Source organism: Dermochelys coriacea, chromosome 10 (genome assembly GCF_009764565.3).
Source record: "Dermochelys coriacea isolate rDerCor1 chromosome 10, rDerCor1.pri.v4, whole genome shotgun sequence".
Taxonomy (NCBI): Eukaryota; Metazoa; Chordata; order Testudines; family Dermochelyidae; genus Dermochelys; species Dermochelys coriacea.
This window is the reverse complement of record NC_050077.1, coordinates 81,533,998-81,555,856: the sequence shown is the minus strand read 5'-3', so window position 1 is coordinate 81,555,856 and position 21,859 is coordinate 81,533,998. Positions and strand designations below refer to the sequence as shown.

The 21,859-nt window shown below is 39.1% G+C and overlaps 1 protein-coding gene across 5 annotated transcripts in view; it reads right to left on the bottom strand.

Moving 5' to 3' along the window:
- The window catches only part of IQCH (IQ motif containing H), a 111,183-nt gene that overhangs the window by 33,471 nt on the left and 55,853 nt on the right, over positions 1–21,859 (bottom strand). For all 5 annotated transcript variants that reach the window (XR_005295192.2, XR_006274934.1, XM_038418447.2 and 2 more), the window contains exons 15-16: positions 5,615–5,735; positions 4,347–4,633 (exon numbers count right to left, since the gene is read on the bottom strand). Coding sequence is in view for 3 of the 5 variants with exons in the window: in XM_038418447.2 (XP_038274375.1) it covers positions 4,347–4,633; positions 5,615–5,735 (408 nt within the window). In the remaining 2 variants the exon portion in view is untranslated. The remainder of the gene's footprint in view (positions 1–4,346; positions 4,634–5,614; positions 5,736–21,859) is intronic.

The following is a 21,859-nucleotide window of genomic DNA, read 5'->3' as shown; positions in this document are numbered from 1 at the left end:
ATAGTGCTTTCAGAAGCACAATCTTTTGTGTAATCACTCTCTCTCTCACACACACACAACAAGACAGATGGCATCATTAATTGCCTCTATATCTAATTAAGTTTAAAAAACTGTGCTTAGATAATGGTAAAGTTGTGGTACAAGCTGACAAATGGAGGAAATTTTAAGGTAGAATCATTGGGAGGGAAAACAAGACAGAACAGACAGGAATAATAAAAGAACAAACAAAATTAATTAATTTTAATTTTCCTGGCTTCTATCAGCATGTGCCACAACCTTAATATGATCTAGAAAGTGTTTCTGTATTTGGATGGAATCCTGGCTCCATTGATGTCAATCACAAAACTCCTGCTGACTTCAGTGGAGCCAGGATTTCACCCTGTAGCCATTTTATTATTTGTTTGTTTTTAAACTTTTCATGGAAGTTATCCAATGTGGCTAATTTCCAGGACAATCCAAATCACACCACTTGAGCACATACATATTTTGGGTCATGTATATACAGTGGTCCCCATTTCAAAGTTAACATCTGCGATCAGCCACCACACAGTGGTGTCAGATACCTCAGTTTCCTCTGCACTTACAATAGAACATGATTGTCATAACAGTGGTGCCATTACAGAGAGTTATCTTTTGCCAACAGATCCCATACTTCTGGGCTATAAATGAATCCCCTGTATTTAGGCCTTTTCCCCTCCTCTTTTCACAAAGCACATAGGCTGGGATTTTCAAAGCAGCCTATGGGAGGTAGGCGCACTAATTCCATTGAATGGATCTGGGCATGTCATTATCATTAGGTCCTTTGAAAACCCCAACCATACTGCATAGTTTACTCTATTAAATACATATGTTAATATATGCAGTTGCACCTTACAAATATAGTAGAGTCTTAATTATCTGAGCCCCTTGGAGCACAACAACCTTGCATAGACAATTAGGAGTTTCTGCAATCAGGAGTCAATAGGAAAGGAGCCAGCAGACAGGGAAAGGCTGTCAATTTGTGATGTAAACAGGTTTGGGTTCTGGGGCTTTAGTATGACTGGGACCCTGTGTTAGTATATTGATATATATCCTGATTTTGAACATGTGTATTTGTACCTGTCAAAAATATGAAGGGAGGGGTAAACACCTTTAAATCCCTCCTGGCCAGAGGAAAAACCCTTTCACCTGTAAAGGGTTAAGAAGCTAAGATAACCTCGCTGGCACCTGACCAAAATGACAATGAGGAGACAAGATACTTTCAAAGCTGGGCGGGGGGGGGAGGAACAAAGGGTCTCTCTGTCTGTGTGATTTTTTTGCCAGGACCAGAGCAGGAATGCAGGTCAGAACTCCTGTAAAGAGTTAGTAAGCAATCTAGTTAGATATGTTTTAGATTCTGTTTTGTTTAAATGGCTGATAAAATAAGTTTTGCTGAATGGAACGTATATTCCTGTTTTTGTGTCTTTTTGTAACTTAAGGTTTTGCCCAGAGGGATTCTCTATGTTTTGAGTCTGATTACCCTGTAAGGTATTTACCATCCTGATTTTACAGAGGTTTTTCTTTTACTTTTTCTTTAATTAAAATTCTCTTTTTAAGAACCTGATTGTTTTTTTTTTTCATTGTTCTTAAGATCCAAGGGTTTGGGTCTGTGTTCACCTATGCAAATTGGTGAGGATTTTTAATCAAGCCTTCCCCAGGAAAGGGGGTGTAGTGCTTGGGGGGATATTTGGGGGGGAAGACATTTCCAAGTGGGCACTTCCCCTGTTCTTTGAGTAACACTTTAGTGGTGGCAGCTTTTAACCTAAGATGGTAAGAATAAGCTTAGGGGGTCTTTCATGCAGTTCCCCACATCTGTACTCTAGAGTTCAGAGTGGGGAAGGAACCTTGACAGTACCCAATAACTGAATAACAGTGCTCAAACAACCTGCAAAGACTCCACCTTTTTGTTTAAGTTTTATCATTAGTTTTCGGTCTCTAAACCTGGCCTTCATTGTTGGCTAATTGTGTAAATTGCAAAATCCCTTAATCTCAATGCCCCTTTTAATTTAATAATATGACTTCCTTTCTTTTAAAGAAGAAAATATTCAGAGTAGTTGGAATTTGGTAATTAGGGTGTTTTTTGGTGGAAGATCTCATAATGACAGAGAAATATGACCGTTTAAACAAAACAAATGCAAGATTACTCAAGATCAGCAAAACACACGACAAGATCGAAATTTTGTCAAAGATGATCAGCCTTGTTCATGCCAGAAGGAAAAGGAAATAAATATGGAACAAGAGTTAGCAATTTTCAGCATGTTTCAAGCTAATAAAATTAGATGTGTCGTTTGCATTATGAGCCCTTCCAGAAAAGATACTAAAATAATGAAATAGAAAATTGTATCATTGTTTTCAGCACACACTTGAAATAATTCCTTTGTCACCTGCTGATGCAGTGCCCCACCCCAAAAATATGCTATAAAGAGGGTAACTCACCTCTAATTGTAATTGAGTGTACACTGCCTCTATAAATCCATGCTCTTGACTGTGGGTTCCTTGGTGCTGCAAGCCTGAGACCATCTGGAAAGAAGTGACTACTAGAGCAGCACTCCCCCTGAGGAATCTGGATGTTGAGTGGGAGGATTTATAAGAAAGTCTGTGGTCCCAACTACTCTTCTTTCTCTCTGAGCTGCCTTAGGCAGCAGTGTGTTTTGGAACGGATACTCTGCCTGGTGGATTTATTACATCACTTTTTATCTTGTCAAAAGTCTGATACAGCTGACAATGAGGTTTTGCTGATTGACTTGCAGACTCAGGCAGGGGTAGATGGAGCTACTTGAGTAGTTCTGATTTTACCTCTTTAAAGACAAGCCATTGGTCATTCACAGTAAGGGCTCTCCCAGGCAGAGTTCCACAGGATTCTGTTTGGTCACTGCTCTCATCTACTTCATCTGCTTCTTCGTGGCTGCTGTAGGTTGCACATTGCACCACAGCTCCAAAAACTACACTGGGCTTCCGAGTACAGGTGCTTCTAGGTGTAATTGAAGGAGTTGCCCTTTTAATATAACCCAACCTTGCTTGGCCCTGGCTCTCTGAAAGACTACCTTTCACCCGACGTACCGCTACAACAGCTGAGATCAGTCAATATCACTTCATCTTACATGGTTTAAATCTGAATATCTGAAAGCTGGTGCCAGGGTATTTTCAGTGTAACACACTGTACCCTGAAACTCACTTTCACAGTTCATCAGACAGGGCATGAGTCTGTTGACCTTCAGGGCACGGTACAGAGCCAACTCTTCTTCTCAAATCTTTGCCTCAGAAGGCTGGACGGGGGGAAAGTATATTGTCAGGGCCCCATCTATTCCACAATTCTGCAGCCATAGAATGACTCCTTTCTGCAGAATTGTGCAGAACCTTCAGGACCTAAAGTCTTATTGAAGTAATTCAGCATATCATACCATAATCCATAGAATTTTTAAGAGAAAAAAAACAGAGGTTCAAACTAGTCAACATTCTGCTAATACTAACACTTTCCCTTTAAAATATTAATTGTGGGGAGGAGGGCTAGATGGCTCAGAAATTGACAATTACATATAGTGCATCAGACCTCTATGTCACCATTTCAAATCAGGACCAGGCTGGTACAACACAGGAATCATCAGCCTCTGACAGCTATCTAATCTGTGATCAGCTGTGCTAAATGAGTGGGGGATTTCAGAACAGTACAGAGTGGACAAATTCCACATCACAAAACCCATCATTATAATTAGTACTACTGGAACCCTTGTAGTCAGTTTTGACAGAGACGCATGGATTGAAATGAACCAATGATTGAATTGGTTGACAGGTTTCAGATGAAGTGAGCTGTAGCTCACGAAAGCTTATGCTCTAATAAATTTGTTAGTCTCTAAGGTGCCACAAGTACTCCTTTTCTTTTTGTGAATAGGTTGAGTGACTGAAGGAGGTTCCTCTAGATGATGGTTTAGGCATGTTAATGGAGGAATGTAACACTTACACTTACATTGCTTGTGTGGTATCTGATCTCTGGAGTTAAATCTCTACCACCATCTGTCTGGTAACTTTCACAACCACTAAATTTATGAAAAAGATATTTTGCACTTATACAGCAGTTTCTATCCAAAGAACTCAAAACACTTTCAAATATTACTGAACTAAGGCTCACGAAAGCTCCAGGTGGAAGGATTATGCTCATTTTACAGATGGAGAATTGGAAGCACAGAAATGTCAGAATTTGTGTGCAGGGGAAAAGTTGATTAGCTCAATGAGTTTTTAAATGTAATGCCTTTCACATGATCTGCTAGAGCCTTGTAGTATTTCAGATATTTCTGGGACACTATGTGGTAAGATATTTCTGTCCAACTCACCTGCTGCTCCATTGTTTGTGGGTGGATGAAAGTTACAAGGTCAACTGAGAAGTAGCCAAGCACCCCTCTAGATTTGCAGGCCTCTCCAATTTTTAAACATAATGAATTAAGAACTGCTGGATCAACTGAACACTGTGGAACAGTGGTGCCAGATGATTGCAAAGGACCATCTGCGTGGATCTGATCTCCAGATGAAACTATCTTTATGTCTCCCATTGGCTCTATCAACATATCCACTGTAAGGTTGGTGACATTTTCTGAGGGTGGAAAGGCTTCTATCACACCGCCTGGTAAGAAAGGAATTTTTGTTAGACTTGTAACAGAATTCAAACTCCAGCATTTTCAGAGTCACACAGAATTCAACCAGCCACATCTATTGCACTCAGACACTATGATGAGGACTGCTACAGAAATCACTTCATTAAATAAAATGTAATAAGAACTCTGTAGCTAACCTTGTGCATCTCTTAGAAAATGAAGTGTATGTACTCTAAACAACAACCCTACATAGCTGTTCATAGGGAGAGCATTAACAGGATTATTTGGCATTCTGTGTTAACTTACTGTTGTCTATTATATATTTGATTCAGCTATGATAAATGATGTTTATCATACAAATTCTAAATGTGACAGTGGGTGCTCTTTTCCCAAAACCATTTTCAAGTGGGAATCCTGACTACCCTTGACTCTTCTACAGATAATGAAATCCATGGAATGTATCAAATTTTATATAACCGCAGGGAACTTCATTCCAGAAACTTACTTAACATGTCTGATGGAAGAATGGCTTGGGGGTTATATGGTACTTGCGAATTCCTTCCCTCAGTAGGCAACTAGTGCTACATGCAACTCGCTATCTGGTCCAGAGGGATGGCAAAACCACACTCCCCGAGTTGTTTCCTGACCAATAACTCAGAGGACTGAACTGCGAATAGTTTTGGATGCCACAAGTCCACATGCTGACATTTCCTGCTGAGCTTCTTTGCCAAATGCAACATAAGCTCCAATATAGTAACACAAAATTAAAATGGTTGGTTCTTATTCACTCAGAATACTGTAGATGAGGTAGCGTCAATGTTCAGGTTAAACACGTGAGTAGGCTATAAGAATGATAGAATAACTGCCTATATATAATTCTTAAATGGACAGTTAAATATAATGTGGAAATAAGAATTTTTAAACAAGCCCAAGATTAACAAGAAGATGGGATACAGTATGGTATAATTACCCATTATAATACTTAACAGGAACTTTACAGTCTTATTTACCTTGACTAAGAAATGTTTGGAGAAATTTTTCCCATGTAGGAAATCGTTTCTCATTGACTGGCTGTGCGTGCTGTGCTAAAAGGCCCGGGAGCTCCTGGGAGATCTTCACCAAAGCTGGCTCCTGCAGAAACAAATTAAATAGAACCACAAGCAATTTTACTACAGAAATGAAAACTGCTTGTGGGGTGATTAAAAACCAGGCCTCCAACAGGCACCAAAAAAAAAAAAAAAAAAAAAAAAAAGTGGTTACTGTTTACTCACAGTCAGACAGGCTTTTTTAATTTTTCTCCTTACATTTATCCAAAACAGTCTTTTTTTCTGACAGGCTGATTTGTTTTCAGCACATCTATTCTATTATCACTTTTATCAGTAACATGACCTTGTGGTTGTAAATGACATAAAAGCCTTGGTCATGGCTTAGTGGATATCTACAGTTGATAACTTCTACAATATTTGTATTTTAAAACAGAGTGTGTTAAAATGGCTATGGTTTCCAATAATACTCTTCCTAACTCTTTTACTTTTATACTCAAGGCAAAACTCAGCATTTTAGTCATCATGAATTTAGTCATCAAGGTTGGTAGCATTACATACAAAGTGTATACATGATGGGAGGTATCCTTGTAAATCTCTACAATTTGTGAGACAAGCAAACTAGAGGATTGGTTGATGGCTCTCTACCTTTGGTTGGAATTTGATTTTTCATATTATAGAATATAAAATAGCTTCAGTCCCTGCCAGTATTATCACAAAAACCATCAAACATATCTTGGCAAAAACTAACTCCATTGTCTTTGCTGTTCAAGAGGCCCAGAGGTGAGCAAGTAAAGTGTGAGGACCCTGACTCTAAAGCCCTGAGCCCCTCTTTCTTGCTACTTCATAAGCATTTTCATGCTTTCCCTGGGTCTCTTTCCTTCTGTTTTACATCCTCCTGAAATGAGAAATGTCCCATGTGCCAGAAGAGGACCACTTATCCACCGATCCTGGCAACATTCTGAGTCCTGATCTTGTTTTGGGCTCGGAAGGTGCTCAGTATTACTTTGTGATTAAAACTGTATAAATATGAACAAAACCGCTACTCTGCATGAGCAATCAATGAATCCTCTTACTTCCATAACATGCAATGTGACATAAAAGGTTTTTTTTAATTCATATTTATTCTTATTAATTTTGGATTTATCTACAAAAGTAGCAGAGGAAGTATGGCCCAGTAGCTAAGAGCAACAGCCTGGGATAGGGGACATCTGGTTTCCATGCTCTGCCAGAGACTTCCTGTGTGACTATGGGCAATTCACTTAGTCTCTCTGTGCCTCCGGTCCCCATCTGTACAATGGGAATTCAATCTCTCTGGTCACTCGATTACAGACCTAAGAGTGGCTATCCTTCAACAAAAAAGCTTCAAAAACAGACTCCAACGAGAGACTGCTGAATTGGAATTAATTTGCAAACTGGATACAATTAATTTAGGCTTGAATAGAGACTGGGAGTGGATGAGTCATTACACAAAGTAAAACTATTTCCCCATGTTATTTCTCCCCCCCCCCCACTGTTCCTCAGACATTCTTGTTAACTGCTGGAAATGGCCCACCTTGCTTGTCACCATGAAAGGTTTTCCTCCCCCCCCACCCCGCCGCTGCTGGTGATGGCTTATCTTAAGTGATCACTCTCCTTACAGTGTGTATGATAAACCCATTGTTTCATGTTCTCTGTGTGTGTATATCAATCTCCCCTCTGTATTTTCCACCAAATGCATCCGATGAAGTGAGCTGTAGCTCACGAAAGCTTATGCTCTAATAAATTTGTTAGTCTCTAAGGTGCCACAAGTACTCCTTTTCTTTTTGCGAATACAGACTAACACGGTTGCTACTCTGAAATGGGAATAATAGCACTGCTCTATACCACAGTGGTGTAGTGAGGGTAAATACATTAAAAATGGTGAGGTGCTCAGATGTTACACAATGGGGGTGATATAGGACCTAAGTGGTATATATTTTTAAGTGTCTATCGCCGGCTCTAGGTGCCATTGACAAACCTTTTAAAAAACACTTATCGTCAATAAATAAATAAATTTAGCAGCACAACATTTCACTCACAGCCAAAACCATCCCAGATGGTTAGCCTGAAATAACACAATACCATCGACCTCTGCCCAAATTACCACCTCTCAACCTGTTTCCTGCTCTTCCAAAGTCTGAGCATAACACATGGGTTTTGCAGTGTGCCCTGAAGGTTAATAGAGATGGGCTATTTTGGGCCAGTGAAACCAACTGCATCATTTGGCACACGAGGTTTCATTTATCAGCTTGTCCTGCCTTCGCAGTATCCAGTCTGGGATCCACATCAGACAGAGTTCTGGTGGTCTAGGTCTTGTGTGAGAAGAACACAACGCAAGAGTAAGTTTTTGGAAAGACATTGCTTGCTGCTGGCCCTCAGCCTAATCCTGAGCACATTCTGTCACCCACACTGACCAGTACCTTACTCCTTGAGTTGTCCCACTGATGGAATTTTTATTTTATATTTTTCCATCTGTGTCTGGTTTAGAGGCTGGGACTTTTTCGGATGCTGATCTTGTTACTGTCAACCATGCTTTTGTCACCTCTAGAATTGTCTGCTCTGCAGTGCTCTCTGCATACTTCTACACCTTAAATCCATCTGGAAACTGAAGCTGGTATACAATGTAGCAGCCTGCTTGTTGAGTGGTTTCTTGCTGTGAGAATATTGCATTAACTATGGGATTTGCATTGGCTGCCTATTGACATCTGAGCAGAGTACAAGGTGTTTGGTTTTTACCAGTTCAGGCATGGGACATGCCTGTCCGAGAGAATGGTTCTTTCCCTGTATTATATACTTGCACTTATGATCAGTATACGGGTCTGAGCTGCAGGCCCCTAAGTTTAAGCAGGAAGAAGCTGCTGGCAGAGTACTGTCCATGTATGGCCCCATGACTTTGGAATTTGTCTGCCCATACTGACTTCAGTGGAATCACTCTGAATTTATACCTAAATGAGGTAAGAATATGGTTCCCACAAGTTTGCAGTGACAGCTCAAATTGTACAATTGCCATTCTTCCTATAAGATGAAAAGATACCACAGTGTGACTTTAATTCTTAAAAGTAAGGCCCCATAGCAATACTGCCAACAAAAAAGAACTCTTTTTGGTTTTCAACTTAAGTTTCTCATATCAGCCTATAATACAAACTGGAGTTCCTTAGAGCATCTACTATAGGGTCAAAAATACCTCCCTCTGAGCAGACAACCACAGGATACTGAGACACTAATGGTGTGACTTATTTCCATTCCAAACTGTGAGGTCAAGGATCAGAACTGTAGCCAAACAGTGACGTAAAGCAAACTCATCTAAGCAGGAACTATACCAGGGAATTCAAGATTGATTAAAACATCAGAACAGTGAGCAAAGACCAGTTGGGTTCATCAGGGCTTGTGTTTTGCCTTTAAGTATAACTATCCCAAGAGACTGTGAGAGCTAATGGTTACATAAGAATGGCCATACTGGGTCAGACCAATGGTCCATCTAGCCCGGTATCCTGTCTTCTGACGCTGGCTGGTGCCAGACACTTCAGACAGAATGAACAGAACAGGGCAATTTATTGAGAGATCCATTCCCTGTCATCCAGTCCCAGCTTCTTGCAGTAAGGGATTTTAGGATACCAAAAGTATGGGGTTGTGTCCCTGACTACATGGCTAATAGCCATTGATGGACCTAACCTCCGGAACTTATCTAATTCTTTTTCAAACCCACTTATACTTTTGGCCTTCACAACATCCCCTGGCAATGAGTTCCACAAGTTGACTGTGTGTTGTGTGAAGAAGTTTGGTTTGTTTTAAACCTGCTGCCTCTTAATTTCATTGGGTGACCCCTGGTTCATGTGTTATGTAAAGGGGTAAACAACACTTCCCTAGTCACTTTCTCCACCCCAGGCACGATTTTATAGACCTCTGTCCTATCCCCCCCTTAGTCATCTCTTTTCCAAGCTGAACAGTCAGTCTTTTAAATCTCTCCTCATATGGAAGCTGTTCTATTACCCTAACCATTCTTGTCTCCTGTCTCTGTACTTTTTCCCAATTCATATAAATACAATGTAAATAAATACAAAGTAGACAGAAGTTTTCTTTTCAGTGATTAATGGCATTGAGAGGTCAGAGCTACAAATCAATATGCACATCTCAGTAGGTTCAGCAACACCTCCATCATACTGAGCCTGATCATTTAGATCTAATGACTTTGGGCATGGTGCAATTAAAAAAAAACAAATACAAAACAAACACACACAGATATAGGAGATGTGGATTGAAAAGATTTTCATATATTGATTAAAAAAATCCAAAATTCCTTCCAGCATGTGTAGTGGTATTTGGGACACTGGGACCACATCTGTATAAATACAGATCTCAATTACTGGCATGCAGTAGAGTTTTGTTAACAATTTCCATTGCAACAATGTTAAAGAATATGAAGCCACTTTCTCTGTATTTTATAACTAACTGATTTTCCTTTTGAATACTCAGTTTTTCTTTGCAAATAGGTTACAAATAGGTCACTAAGCTCTTCTCCTCAACCACTCTGCACACTTAATAACACAGAGATGACTGACATTTTTGCAAATGATTCAAGCTGATACTCAACAAATCATCACTTGCTACAACTGATCTTACTAACTACTGCCCAGCGGCCAGTCTCCAGTTCCTGAGCCAGTTGATTAAGAAGCTGGTGAAATGCCAACTCTGGCAATACTTAATCTACACTAATATTCTTGATCCCTGTTAGCTGGGGTTTAGACCATGACACAGCATAATATGGTACTAGCGAATGGTCTCCCTGTAGCCATGGAAGATGATCAAACATCCTTTTTCACACTACGGCACCTTTTGGCAAAATTTGATGCTGCACGCTAATGAGATATTGTTCACTTTCCTAGAGAACTTGTAGGGACAAATAAATGGCTTTGGTCTTTCTTAGCCAACCAAACCCAGAAAGTAGTGATGAGAATCTGCCCCTTCATCTCCAGATCTTTCACCTGCTAAGTCCCACATCTTGTTCTTTACATGACACCTCTAAAGGACATTGTGAGACACCATGGGCTCAGATGCCAGCCTTATGCAGACCACACAGAGTTGTACATCTTCACACGTAGCCTAGGAAATACTGTCTCCCAGATATCACAAGGACGAAGGAAAATCAACTCATAGGGAGAAGGCGGTGGCTTTAAAATAAACTATCACATTTTTCAAATTTTCTCAGTAGAACTGGGATCAAACCCACCTGAAGTTCCCTTAATAATCTAGTTCCTAGCTGAAGTGCCTCCATCACTATGTGCCCCTAGAGAGGTAATACTGCCAACTACAAGGAAGTATAGAAGGGAGGAAAGAATTCATTAAAATAAAAGTCAAACCCACTCAAGCCAGTAGTTCAGACATTTACTCATGAAGCCAGACCTTTTAAAAGAGTCTCTGATCTTCATGACAATTTTATTTAAATTGGACAGTAGCTCAGCAGAACTTACTCTTATGATCTCAGCTGTGGCCCCAGACTGATGCAGAATGATAGGCTTACTGAATTTAACTTCTCCGCTCATGTTTCTTAGTGCCAGCAAAAAAGGGTCAGCACAGATATTTTTTTGTTGCACTTTACATGACAAGCCCAGGCACAAAGTCTGCTTACCTGCTCTTTGCCATAATGATGGATGAGCAAGAAAAATAATTATTTTTTCTCTTCTATCAAAAAATATTCCTGGCCCTAGAGCAAACAGAAATTTGCAAGGCTGTGTGACAATAATAGTAGCCACAAGAGATGATGTTAGGACTGAAGGTGGGGTGTCTGGAAGGAACAGATAGCAGATCTAGTTGAGAAAGATCAGGCAACAAAGTAAGAAAGAGAAGAGAAGAGAGAAATAGGCCTAGAAATAGAGAGACCCAGGATAAAAAGAGGCTGTGGAGCGGAGTGCATGAGAAAGGCCTGGGGCTTATAGATGGTATCAGAGTGAAAGGAAGCTATGTGGGCCTTAGAAGCAAATAGAGCAAAGAAAGAAATCCCAGATAAGTAAAGATGAATGGGAGAGATAAGGTAGGAGAGGTAATGTCTTTTATTGTACCAACTTCTGTGCGTGGAAGGTACAAATTTTTGAACTACACAGAGCTCTTCTTCAAGCCTGAGGAAGGAAGGGCTCTGTGTGGCTCAAAAGCTTGTACCTTCTACCAAGAGAAACAGGTTCAATAAAAGATATTACCTCACCTACCTTCTCTCTCATATCCTGGGACCAACATGGCTCCAACGGCACTGCAAAAAGCTGAATGGGCCAGAGAAGAACAGTACAAAGAGTTGTAAATTGCCATAGCTCCAAATGGAGTTATGACAACTATACCAGCTGAGGATCTGCTCTCCTTTGTATTATGTCCGACCCTATTTACTCTTATATTCTTACAAGCACTGGCAAGCATGGAAAGAGTCTAAAGCTTATGTCCTGACTGCTGTCCCACCTTACTGTAAGTGCTCCCTTGTTTGCAACTGACAAAGAGTGGATATTCTTTCTCGTCCAGACAGGTGTATGATACCTAAAGCGATAATCTAGGCTAAAGACCAAAAACATTTTGAAGGGTTGGGGGGGGAGGGGAAAACGGAAACGATTTTGGACATGATACATTGCCTACCACACACCTACTTAAAGTTTAAAAGCTGGTTTAAGAATGAACATTTAATTGTTAACTGCAAATTTTAAAATTAAAAAATGCCAATTTTGCCTTCCATGAGCTAAAAAAATATGTTCTGGGAGAAGGTAACATCATGTAAAACAGCCATCATTACCAAGTAACACAAATGTTTTTTGTATGTAAAATTGCTTTGTAAAATATTTGCTCCATCTGCTGAAAGTAGCAAAGACAATTTTCCCTGATAGCTAATGGCCCATTTCGGCTGGATGGCAAGCAATTCACCGTGGTTTCGACTTGCATTAAGTAGAATGGAGAGAACACTACACAGAATTCTCTACTTATGTAGTATTATCTACTCACTGCTTCTTGAGAGGCCCGTCCCTCATTATTGTGGCCTTCGTTTTGGATCAGCACACAGGGTTGCTTTGACTCAAGAGGCTTTTTGTCAAACTGAGGCACATATGCTATGCTTCGATATGAGAGCACAAAACAACCACTTTCCTTGACTACAAGAACAAGGAGGTTAGTTCTCTTTCAACTTTCCAGCACTTAAACTGCTGTTCCTTTTTTCACACCACATGGGGCCATGATTTTCTCTTCTGGCTCATGCTGTCACTCTGCACGTTGAGGATTTCAATATATAAAGATCAAGCACTTCTTTTATTTCTAAATTCAGCTACATGCACACAAAAAAAGCAGAGAACATTGTCCTAGTCCAAAAAACCCCCATTGCTCCAGCTTCATTGTATACTTTGCAACTTACAATACCTCTATTTAAAAGCATGTTTACATTGTGCCCTGAACTACTTCAACATCTGCTAACAGACCAATAAAAAAAATAAATAAACCAGGACTGTTTAGAAAGAGAGATCCCTTCTATTTCCGCTGAATGATACAAAACCAGTAACGGCGGCAAGCTACAGAGACCTCATTTTTTTTTTAAAATAGATTTCACCTTGGAAAACAAAATTTTGGAGAAAATTAAATATAAAAACACTATATCCAGTGCCACCAAAAATCAGACATAAAGAGGAGCTTAGAGGCAAAGTGATATTATCAAATAGTCATGCAGATTTATACACAGCACAAGTGTAATTTAATTGCGATTATGACAATTTTATACAATGGCACTTTTTTTAAACCAATGTGACTGGAGGAGTTCTATTTTGTGCTTAAAGAGAAGCACATGTCTAAGTGTTTTGCAAGAAAGGATCCTAATTTCCCAAATAAATAATTTTCCCAATAAACCCATTTTTCCATGGAGGGCTGGGGTAATACTATGTTTTCTTAATAATATTTTCCCCAACAAAGGTTTTCTTTTTTTAAAAAAAATAAAAAATTTTGAAGTCAATGGAAACACTCACAGGCAAAATGTTTGCAGGATCAGAGCCTTAGATAGTAATTCCTATGAGAGTAGCATCTGAGTGCACACTTTTGATAAAAAGAAAAGGAGTACTTGCGGCACCTTAGAGACTAACAAATTTATTAGAGCATAAGCTTTCGTGAGCTACAGCTAAAGTGAGCTGTAGCTCACGAAAGCTTATGCTCTAATAAATTTGTTAGTCTCTAAGGTGCCACAAGTACTCCTTTTCTTTTTGCGAATACAGACTAACACGGCTGCTACTCTGAAACCTGTCACACTTTTGGTGTATCAGACCCCTATGAATACATGCTCAGTTCATGCTCCCTCAAGATCACTAGATTTTCCAAGTGTTTAAAAAATATATTTTTAGCTCTACATAATTTGCTTTATTTCATTAGCCATCCTCTTTGCTTCCATAGAGAAAAAAATCTATGTGCATTTTAAAAGTGTGATTAAAAAAATAAACTATTAAAAAGCCTTGTATGGATAATCTCAGTAAATTCACAAGTACTCCATGTAAACTGCAGAGCTATTTTTCAAAACAACCTACAGAGTAGTATGAGAAAAACTATGTCATGTTTCACAAGTGACACACGGTTGAACTTTTTAGTCTCAGACTTGTCTTCTTGGATTTTAGCAAAACAAACATTTTTAAAATAATCCAAACAGGCATTTTATTGCATGTGATAACACTAACAATTTTCAGATTTCTTTAGTGCTCTTGCTTTATCCTCTCCTTCCACACTGTTATTGCTAAAAACTGGCAGTTAACTTCAATTGATTCAAAATATTCTAGATCCATATGGCCTAAAACCCTGGAGCTGAAGTTCTGATATTGCCTCACTGCTGTTTTCTAGCATTTGCCTCTACTCCAGTCCCCAGATGGTGGAAGTAACATTTAAACCTCCTTCTCTCTGCCTTGTACAATAGACCTTGGCACCATTTCAACTGTTTACTCCGGTAATTAACAGCACTGATACCACAACAATTACAACTCCTACAATCTTAACACAATAATGCTATGAATTAGTGAGAGCTAATGGCTGGAAGGTATAGTGGTTCCAGACTGCGAGATCTGTGCATTTTTAGAATAAAATAAAAGGTACAAACAGCACGCTTGCAGTAGACAATGATTACCTAGTAATTAGTTTACACAAAGCTTCCTATTTAATGGCAAAACACTGTAATTAACGCGTGACAGAAAATCAAAGGGTACTTTGTAAGCATATGAAAAATTAACACTGCAGGCCTATAGCTTTATGTACTGATTAGAAGCATATTAAATCAATAGGACATACAAACCAACAGCTTGCATATCTGATTATTGTAGGTCCTAGGAATGGATATAATGGTTTTAATTTAACCAAAGGATACAATTATCATGCTTTGTTATTTACTTAGGATTTAAGAATCACCTGAAACATAACTCCAGCAGCTACATAAATATAATAATTGACTGAATGAGAACACTGCAGGTCGTTCTCAGATATAATAAATATGTAAACTACTCAAGGTAGTCTGTTGATGGAGCACTGGCTATATTCGTTAGGGAGGAAACAACCCTGAACTGCACAGTTTGAAGCTAGTAGGGATCTGTTCCTTTAGCCAAGATAATTTTTACCATCCTACCGTACACCACATTAAATTAAAAGAAATTTTAAAAGCCTGTCACACCTTTCAAAATATTCTATGTGGATTTTCTGTGCAACTGTCTGTGTTTCTGGCCTCCTTCAGGCTGGAAAAATGATCATACCAAAAACTGCATGTGAAATCAATAAAATGAGCAGGAAAGACCGCTTGTTTAAAGAATTTTCTCCACAGACCCTTAGTAGGTATGTCAGCAAACACAACTCAACTGTTTGTGAACCCCAGCAATCTCTGTAACATTTCTGGAATCAGACTATTTTAGAATCTGTTACAGAATGTGATTAACAAATGTGATAAGAATAAGTATGAGTTTTAGGAAGTGGAAAGTACATGTTCAGCAATGTTAATGTGTGCAGAGAATAACAGAGCTTAGTTATAAAGCATGAAATTAAGGCTTTGGCAGTACTGTAGTTATATTTTGAGTTGGTTGATAAATACATGCTGCTTATTTTGAGTTCCTTACTATTGGAAAGATGCAAAGTGTGATGAAAACTGTTCATAAGGCTTATTTTCCTTGTGAAACCCTAGGCAAAACGTTATAAACCTCTTTACTACTATTCCTGATTTTCAGATAATCTCTGAATTTATTTAATTCTTTTTTAAGGAATTTTTGAAAAATGATCAATAATGTTAAATGTTAAGGCAACGGTTGGCTATTTCTAGCATCTGAAACTGGAATTTTCCAATGGTGATCAATCTCAAATCCTAAAACTGGTGTTAAAATATTTAGTCAATACTGATGGAAATTTGAGTTTTCTGAGCTTTATCTGCCTCTGAAAAGATTTGAAATCTCTATCACTAATTTTAGTGAGTTAACCAGGACCTAGATGTCTTTGTTTGGTGTTCTGGTCCATGACTAGGGCTCCTAGGTGCAGCAGTAATACAAATAATGACAAAATTACAGTGATATAGTCAGAAACAGTGATTTAAAAAAACTGTAAAACTTAAATAAAACGATACATTGTGTGTTAAACAGCCTTTTTCTTTCAGCAACAGATGTACGATTTAGAGTGTTCTAATGGCTCTGTTGCTACTGGCCAATTTGTAATGTTAAACCTTCTCTTCCACTGCTGCCATATTCAGTTTGCTTTTCTCTATACCACCTTCACTTCTCTCCTCTTCTACATCTTCTGCACTCATCCCTTTCTCTGCCCCCAGCCTAGGGTTCCTTATCTTTAAAACTTCCTGTCACCTTAAGCCCCTTAAACTAGTTCAAGTCTGTGGTCATTGTGGTGGATATGGAGCTGTGATGCAACAATCTATGAATACTGAAATGTAACCTTGTATTGAGATAGACTTATACTGGGGTAATGGAATGTTTACCATATACCTTTATTGCTTTAATTCAATGGGGGCTGTTGGAAGAACAAACAGAAAGGCAACTCTGTTACAGTCCCCAGAAGGAACAGAACTGAAGTGACTAAAGATAAATCAGACCTGCTGAGGTAATGATGGTTGATCACAGGGGACTGCAGCCCAGAGCCTGAGAGGGGGAAAATTGTGTGATTCTACCCCTAGAGAGAGGTGTTGGCTTAAGAGGAGGTGCACTCAAGAAACCAGGAGGGGGCAGAGGTGCAGTTCGCTGGTAACTGTGACAGTCATTTGGTATTTTCTGTACACTTGTCAGACCATAGCCCTTCAAGTGACACCTTTGCAGCACACTATTCCCTAGTCTGTGTGCTTTTTGGAGTGAGAATCCTGAGTGGGAAGACTCCAGAACACCCTGCTTCCTACCTCATCTTAGAGGCTGTTTCTCTTCTCTCTCCAAGCAGCAGTCAGAGACTCAGAGACTAATTAACCAAAGATTTATTAAGATGAGAAAGAAGATCACTAAGATCAAATACTGTGCATTTCTAGAGAATGCTTTTTTCTCCACTCTGAGCCTGACAACAACAACACAGCCTTTTGGTTTTGGTGTCTTGCAGAGCCTAGTGGACTGCCGACTTCTAACACCAGTCAGAACACTCTCCCAGGCTACTGCCCTGAGGTACTGCCTGGGGATCTGGGGGTTTACTAGGTTCTGCAGAAGAACTCCACTGCTGCACTCCTGTTTTGGCTACCACCACTCGATTCCCTTCTGGTGTGCCACAGCAAGTCCGTCAGCTGGAGAAATCAGGGAAGCACTAAAAGAAAGGGAGTACTTGTGGCACCTTAGAGACTAACAAATTTATTAGAGCATAAGCTTTCGTGAGTTACAGCTCACTTCATCGGATGCATTTGGTGGAAAAAACAGAGGAACTGTGGAAGCACTAAAGTTTCCCTACCTTCTTTCCGCAGCATTGAGCTGCTCTGAGCGCCCTCACCTGGCCACCTCTGCTCCTTGCAGTCTTTACTGTGTAACAGCTGTCACCAACTCCAGCCAACCATTTTCAAGTCATTTTCTAATGAGTGCTCTGTGTTCCATTATAACTGTAAGAAGTTAGCTCTAGATAAGTGATAAAACATAGACTCCCAAATACAAATTTGACAAATGGGTGGTTTTCAGGGTTCACAGAATAGTAACACTGAAGCTAGTGGGAGAATTATACAGAGCATTCCAGAGCAAGTTCCTCATTAAACAGGTCCAGCTCTGGTTACGGAACGTGTTCATTTTCATGTAAATTCTGGGGCTATAAACTGTGCTTTGCAGGGTAAAACAAATGCAAACATAATTACAGAGTTTCTAGTGCAACTCTCTAACAGTGGGGGCAGTGGAAAAGGTGAATTTCAAATTCACAGAAAGTTTTCGGACTCAAAAAAGTAAAACTTTGGTTGCAAAAAACCTCCTCTGTGTACAGACTCTGAAAATCTCATGTTTTCAGTTACCAAAAGAAGTAACTAAGAAAGACAGGAGGCTAGTGATTTATTTTTATCCCTTTAAAAATAATGGCATATGATGGTGGAAAAACTGACAGTAAACATGGGTAGGATTTTCAAAAGTGCCTAAGAGTGTTAGGCACCCAACTTGCATTGACTTTTAATGAGAGTTAGACATCTAAGTCTAAGGTGCTTTGGAAAATGCATTACTAAATACTATTACAGTAGTACCTCCACATGCCAAACAGATCATCAGTAATAATGCTTACTACATTCTCTATTGCTAGTGGAGTTGCCAAAACTTTCAGTGGTAATAGGCACAGGCTCTTGGTTATAAATGGACTCTGACTAGTGTTCGAAGACAATACCTAAATAAGGATGGAAAGTGATAGCGTACAGATAGAAAAGGATTCTAGGTAGCTCACATTTGACATAGATAAGCTTCACAGATTTTAGCTAGATAACATTTTGTTTTTACCCAGAGTCGTTTACATTGCAAAATACAAACTGGAAAATGCCACTGAGGTGCTGAGGCTTTTCAGCACTATCTGATCATACAAGATCATACACTGATACCCCTGCTCATACTGAATAGTGCCTTGCTCCATAAGTGGGTCCGCTGCAGTCAATGTTAACATACTCCTCAGATTTCACCCCAATTGCAGCTGCAAAGTAATCTCTCAGATAACTCAGACGCTACATTAATTTAACAGGTTAAAATACATCACTAATGTTGTCATGCATTTAGTTTGCCCAATGTTATGCTTGAAATGAGGAATCTAAAATCACCCTGTTTTAGATGGAATAGATTCTTATACAGTTCAAACTCACAAACTACATTATTTTTAATCTGTTGCCTACTACATACCAATGAGAAAAATCTTGGTATCGTGTCATAAACTGCTATGCAAATGATGCTATTTGTAAGTATTAACATAATTTAGTGCTTACAGTCATATTCTCATTACTAATAATTCTACCAGAATGGAGAGTCCTTTCTCTATACTCTTAGCCTGCAGGATAGTCTTTCATCAAGAAGTTGAATTTTTTAATAACCTGCCAACATATGTTTTGTATGTGGCAGCCTAGGCCAATGACACAATGTCTTCATTATCGAAAGAAACAGGTCTACATACCGCAATCGGACATTAAAGCATGCCTGTGCCCATAAACTAATGCTTTGATGTCTAAATGTGTATCATTACGATGGTACTCTGTAATAAAGGATAATTTTAATCCTCTGCTCTCAATGGTAATACTTAGTGGAGATTGTAAGTCATTATATATAAGAAAGGTCTCCATGCTTACAAAAAAGAGCTCAACTCAGAAGGCAGAACATGTCAACTCTCATTTCTGGACAAGATGCTCTAAATGGCAATGTGTTTTGTTCTTTCACCTACGCTCGCTGAAATACTGGCCTGGATTTAGAGAAGCTTTCCTGCTGACATGCTTGTAGGAAATTATATAAAGTGTACCATTCCTTGTTTTTCAACTTTTGTAAGCATTTATGTTGTAGGAGTTTTTAAGGGGCATATTCTTATCTGTGTCTAAGCTCCACCTAAATGCAGTAGAAGTGGGGGAACCATAAGGAAACCAGTTATAACTCCCTGTTTCTGAGCCATCAGGCCCTGAGGGCAGTTAAAATGGCAGGAGAACAACTCTGACTTAAGCCACTGGTGCAAGGATTCTCAAGGAACTTACACCAGTGGAGGAGCAGATGTAGTGCAGCTGTGCTCTGCAGTGCCTTCTTCCCCTTTCACATGGGCAGCTGTCACAGGGGGTTGGTATGCTACCTCTGACAGCTTTATGCAAGCAGAGAGCTCCCTGGCACAGCCAATGTTCTCCACTGGCCATCTCTGGCTGTTTTAAGTCCACTTTGCACTGGTCATGCTTATGCAGAGCAAGGGAGCCTGAGAAGACTGGAGAATCTAACCCTCATTGTTTGTACAGAAAGTTTCATATCACAAAGCACTATTACTTTGTAATTATCAACATTTAAAATAAGTTTAACCAGCACAATTTGAAATATATTATACTATGCAATTCAATCGAATGTTACACTTTCTAACTATTCTTGATTGAATTAAAAAAGCTAAACTGCTGTAAACATTTCTTTATTTAAAATAGGAGGATGGGGCATATTCTTCACTGATACAACTCTTCTGAATTTAATGGGAATAAATTTGGCACGACAGACTTAAATATCAAATACTTACTTAAATATTCACAGACCTTGAACTAAAATTAATCTAATTTGCATCAGAATTCAAATTCTGAAAGAAACGGATCCAATGAATTCAGTCCAACAATTTGTAAAGAACGAACTTGTACATTGACTGAAAGCTACACAAATGAAAGCTGAAAGGTCATAACATTTACATCATTTTGTTTGTGTATTTGTGGCTGTCCATCATTTTTGTAGCCACCCAAACTTTCTGCAAATCAGAATCCACTGCCCTGGCTATCTACTGAATTCAGCACAGCAACAGATGAAGACAGAGTATGATCAGAAAAGTGAAGTTTTAACAAAAGAAATCCCCTTTATTTTGTGCCCACCCCCATAGTTATTGAGCTAACAATTTTATTTGCTCCTCTCTTAAGTTTCTGCTTAACTATCTTATTTAAATCATGTTTTCTTACATTAGTTTAGTGAACTTCCCAGTTTGCCATTAAACACAATGGACCAAATTAATCCCTGCTAATATTTCCTCTTCACTTTTATGCTTTAAGTCAATAGAGTTACATCAGAGATTAATCTGGCCCAAACAACTGTTCACTCAAGCAAGTCTTCAGTGGAGAGAAATTTATAATACTAGGAGCTGGATTAATTTCCAGAAGGCAACAACAGAATTAAAAACCTTTGCAACACCTCATTTATGCACAAGCTGGGGCAAGTAATACATGCTCTGTTATTACACACTAGTTGTAGCATAGCAACAGCCACCAGCAAACAGACAAGTAACATGGAAGCATGGTGACATTTGCTCATGTTCATGTTTAGGAATGTAAAGCCATGTGTTTTTTCTACTCGATAAAACAGATACACAGTTCTGATCAGAGATACTGATTGCCCATAAAGAAAAGGAGTACTTGTGGCACCTTAGAGACTAACAAATTTATTAGAGCATAAGCTTTCGTGAGCTACAGCTCACTTCATCGGATGCATGTAGCTCACGAAAGCTTATGCTCTAATAAATTTGTTAGTCTCTAAGATGCCACAAGTACTCCTTTTCTTTTTGCGAATACAGACTAACACGGCTGCTACTCTGAAACCTGTGATTGCCCATAGACACTCACAACTCCCACTGAAGTCAACTGTAAATACTCAGCACCACTGAAAATCAAACCTCAGTATAAGAATTTCTAGCATTAATCCTGTTGATCTGGGACACCTATTTATAAATGATTTACATAAATAAGTATCAGAGGGGTAGCCGAGTTAGTCTGAATCTGTAAAAGTGGCAAAAAGTCCTGTGGCACCTTATAGACTAACAGACGTATTGCTCCAATATGCTCCAATACATCTGTTAGTCTATAAGATGCCACAGGACTTTTTGCCGCTTTTACATAAATAACACTCTTTGGTTTAACACTCTGCCCTGCTGAGTGACATTGGGCAAGTCGTTTCCCCATCTGTAAAATGGGGATAATGATAATGATGCTACTTCCTTTGTAAAGTGCACTGAGGTGTAGGGATGAAAAGCGCTATAGAAAAGAAGGTATTACTATTAATTATTAATTATTATTATTATTATATGTGAATAAAATATTAT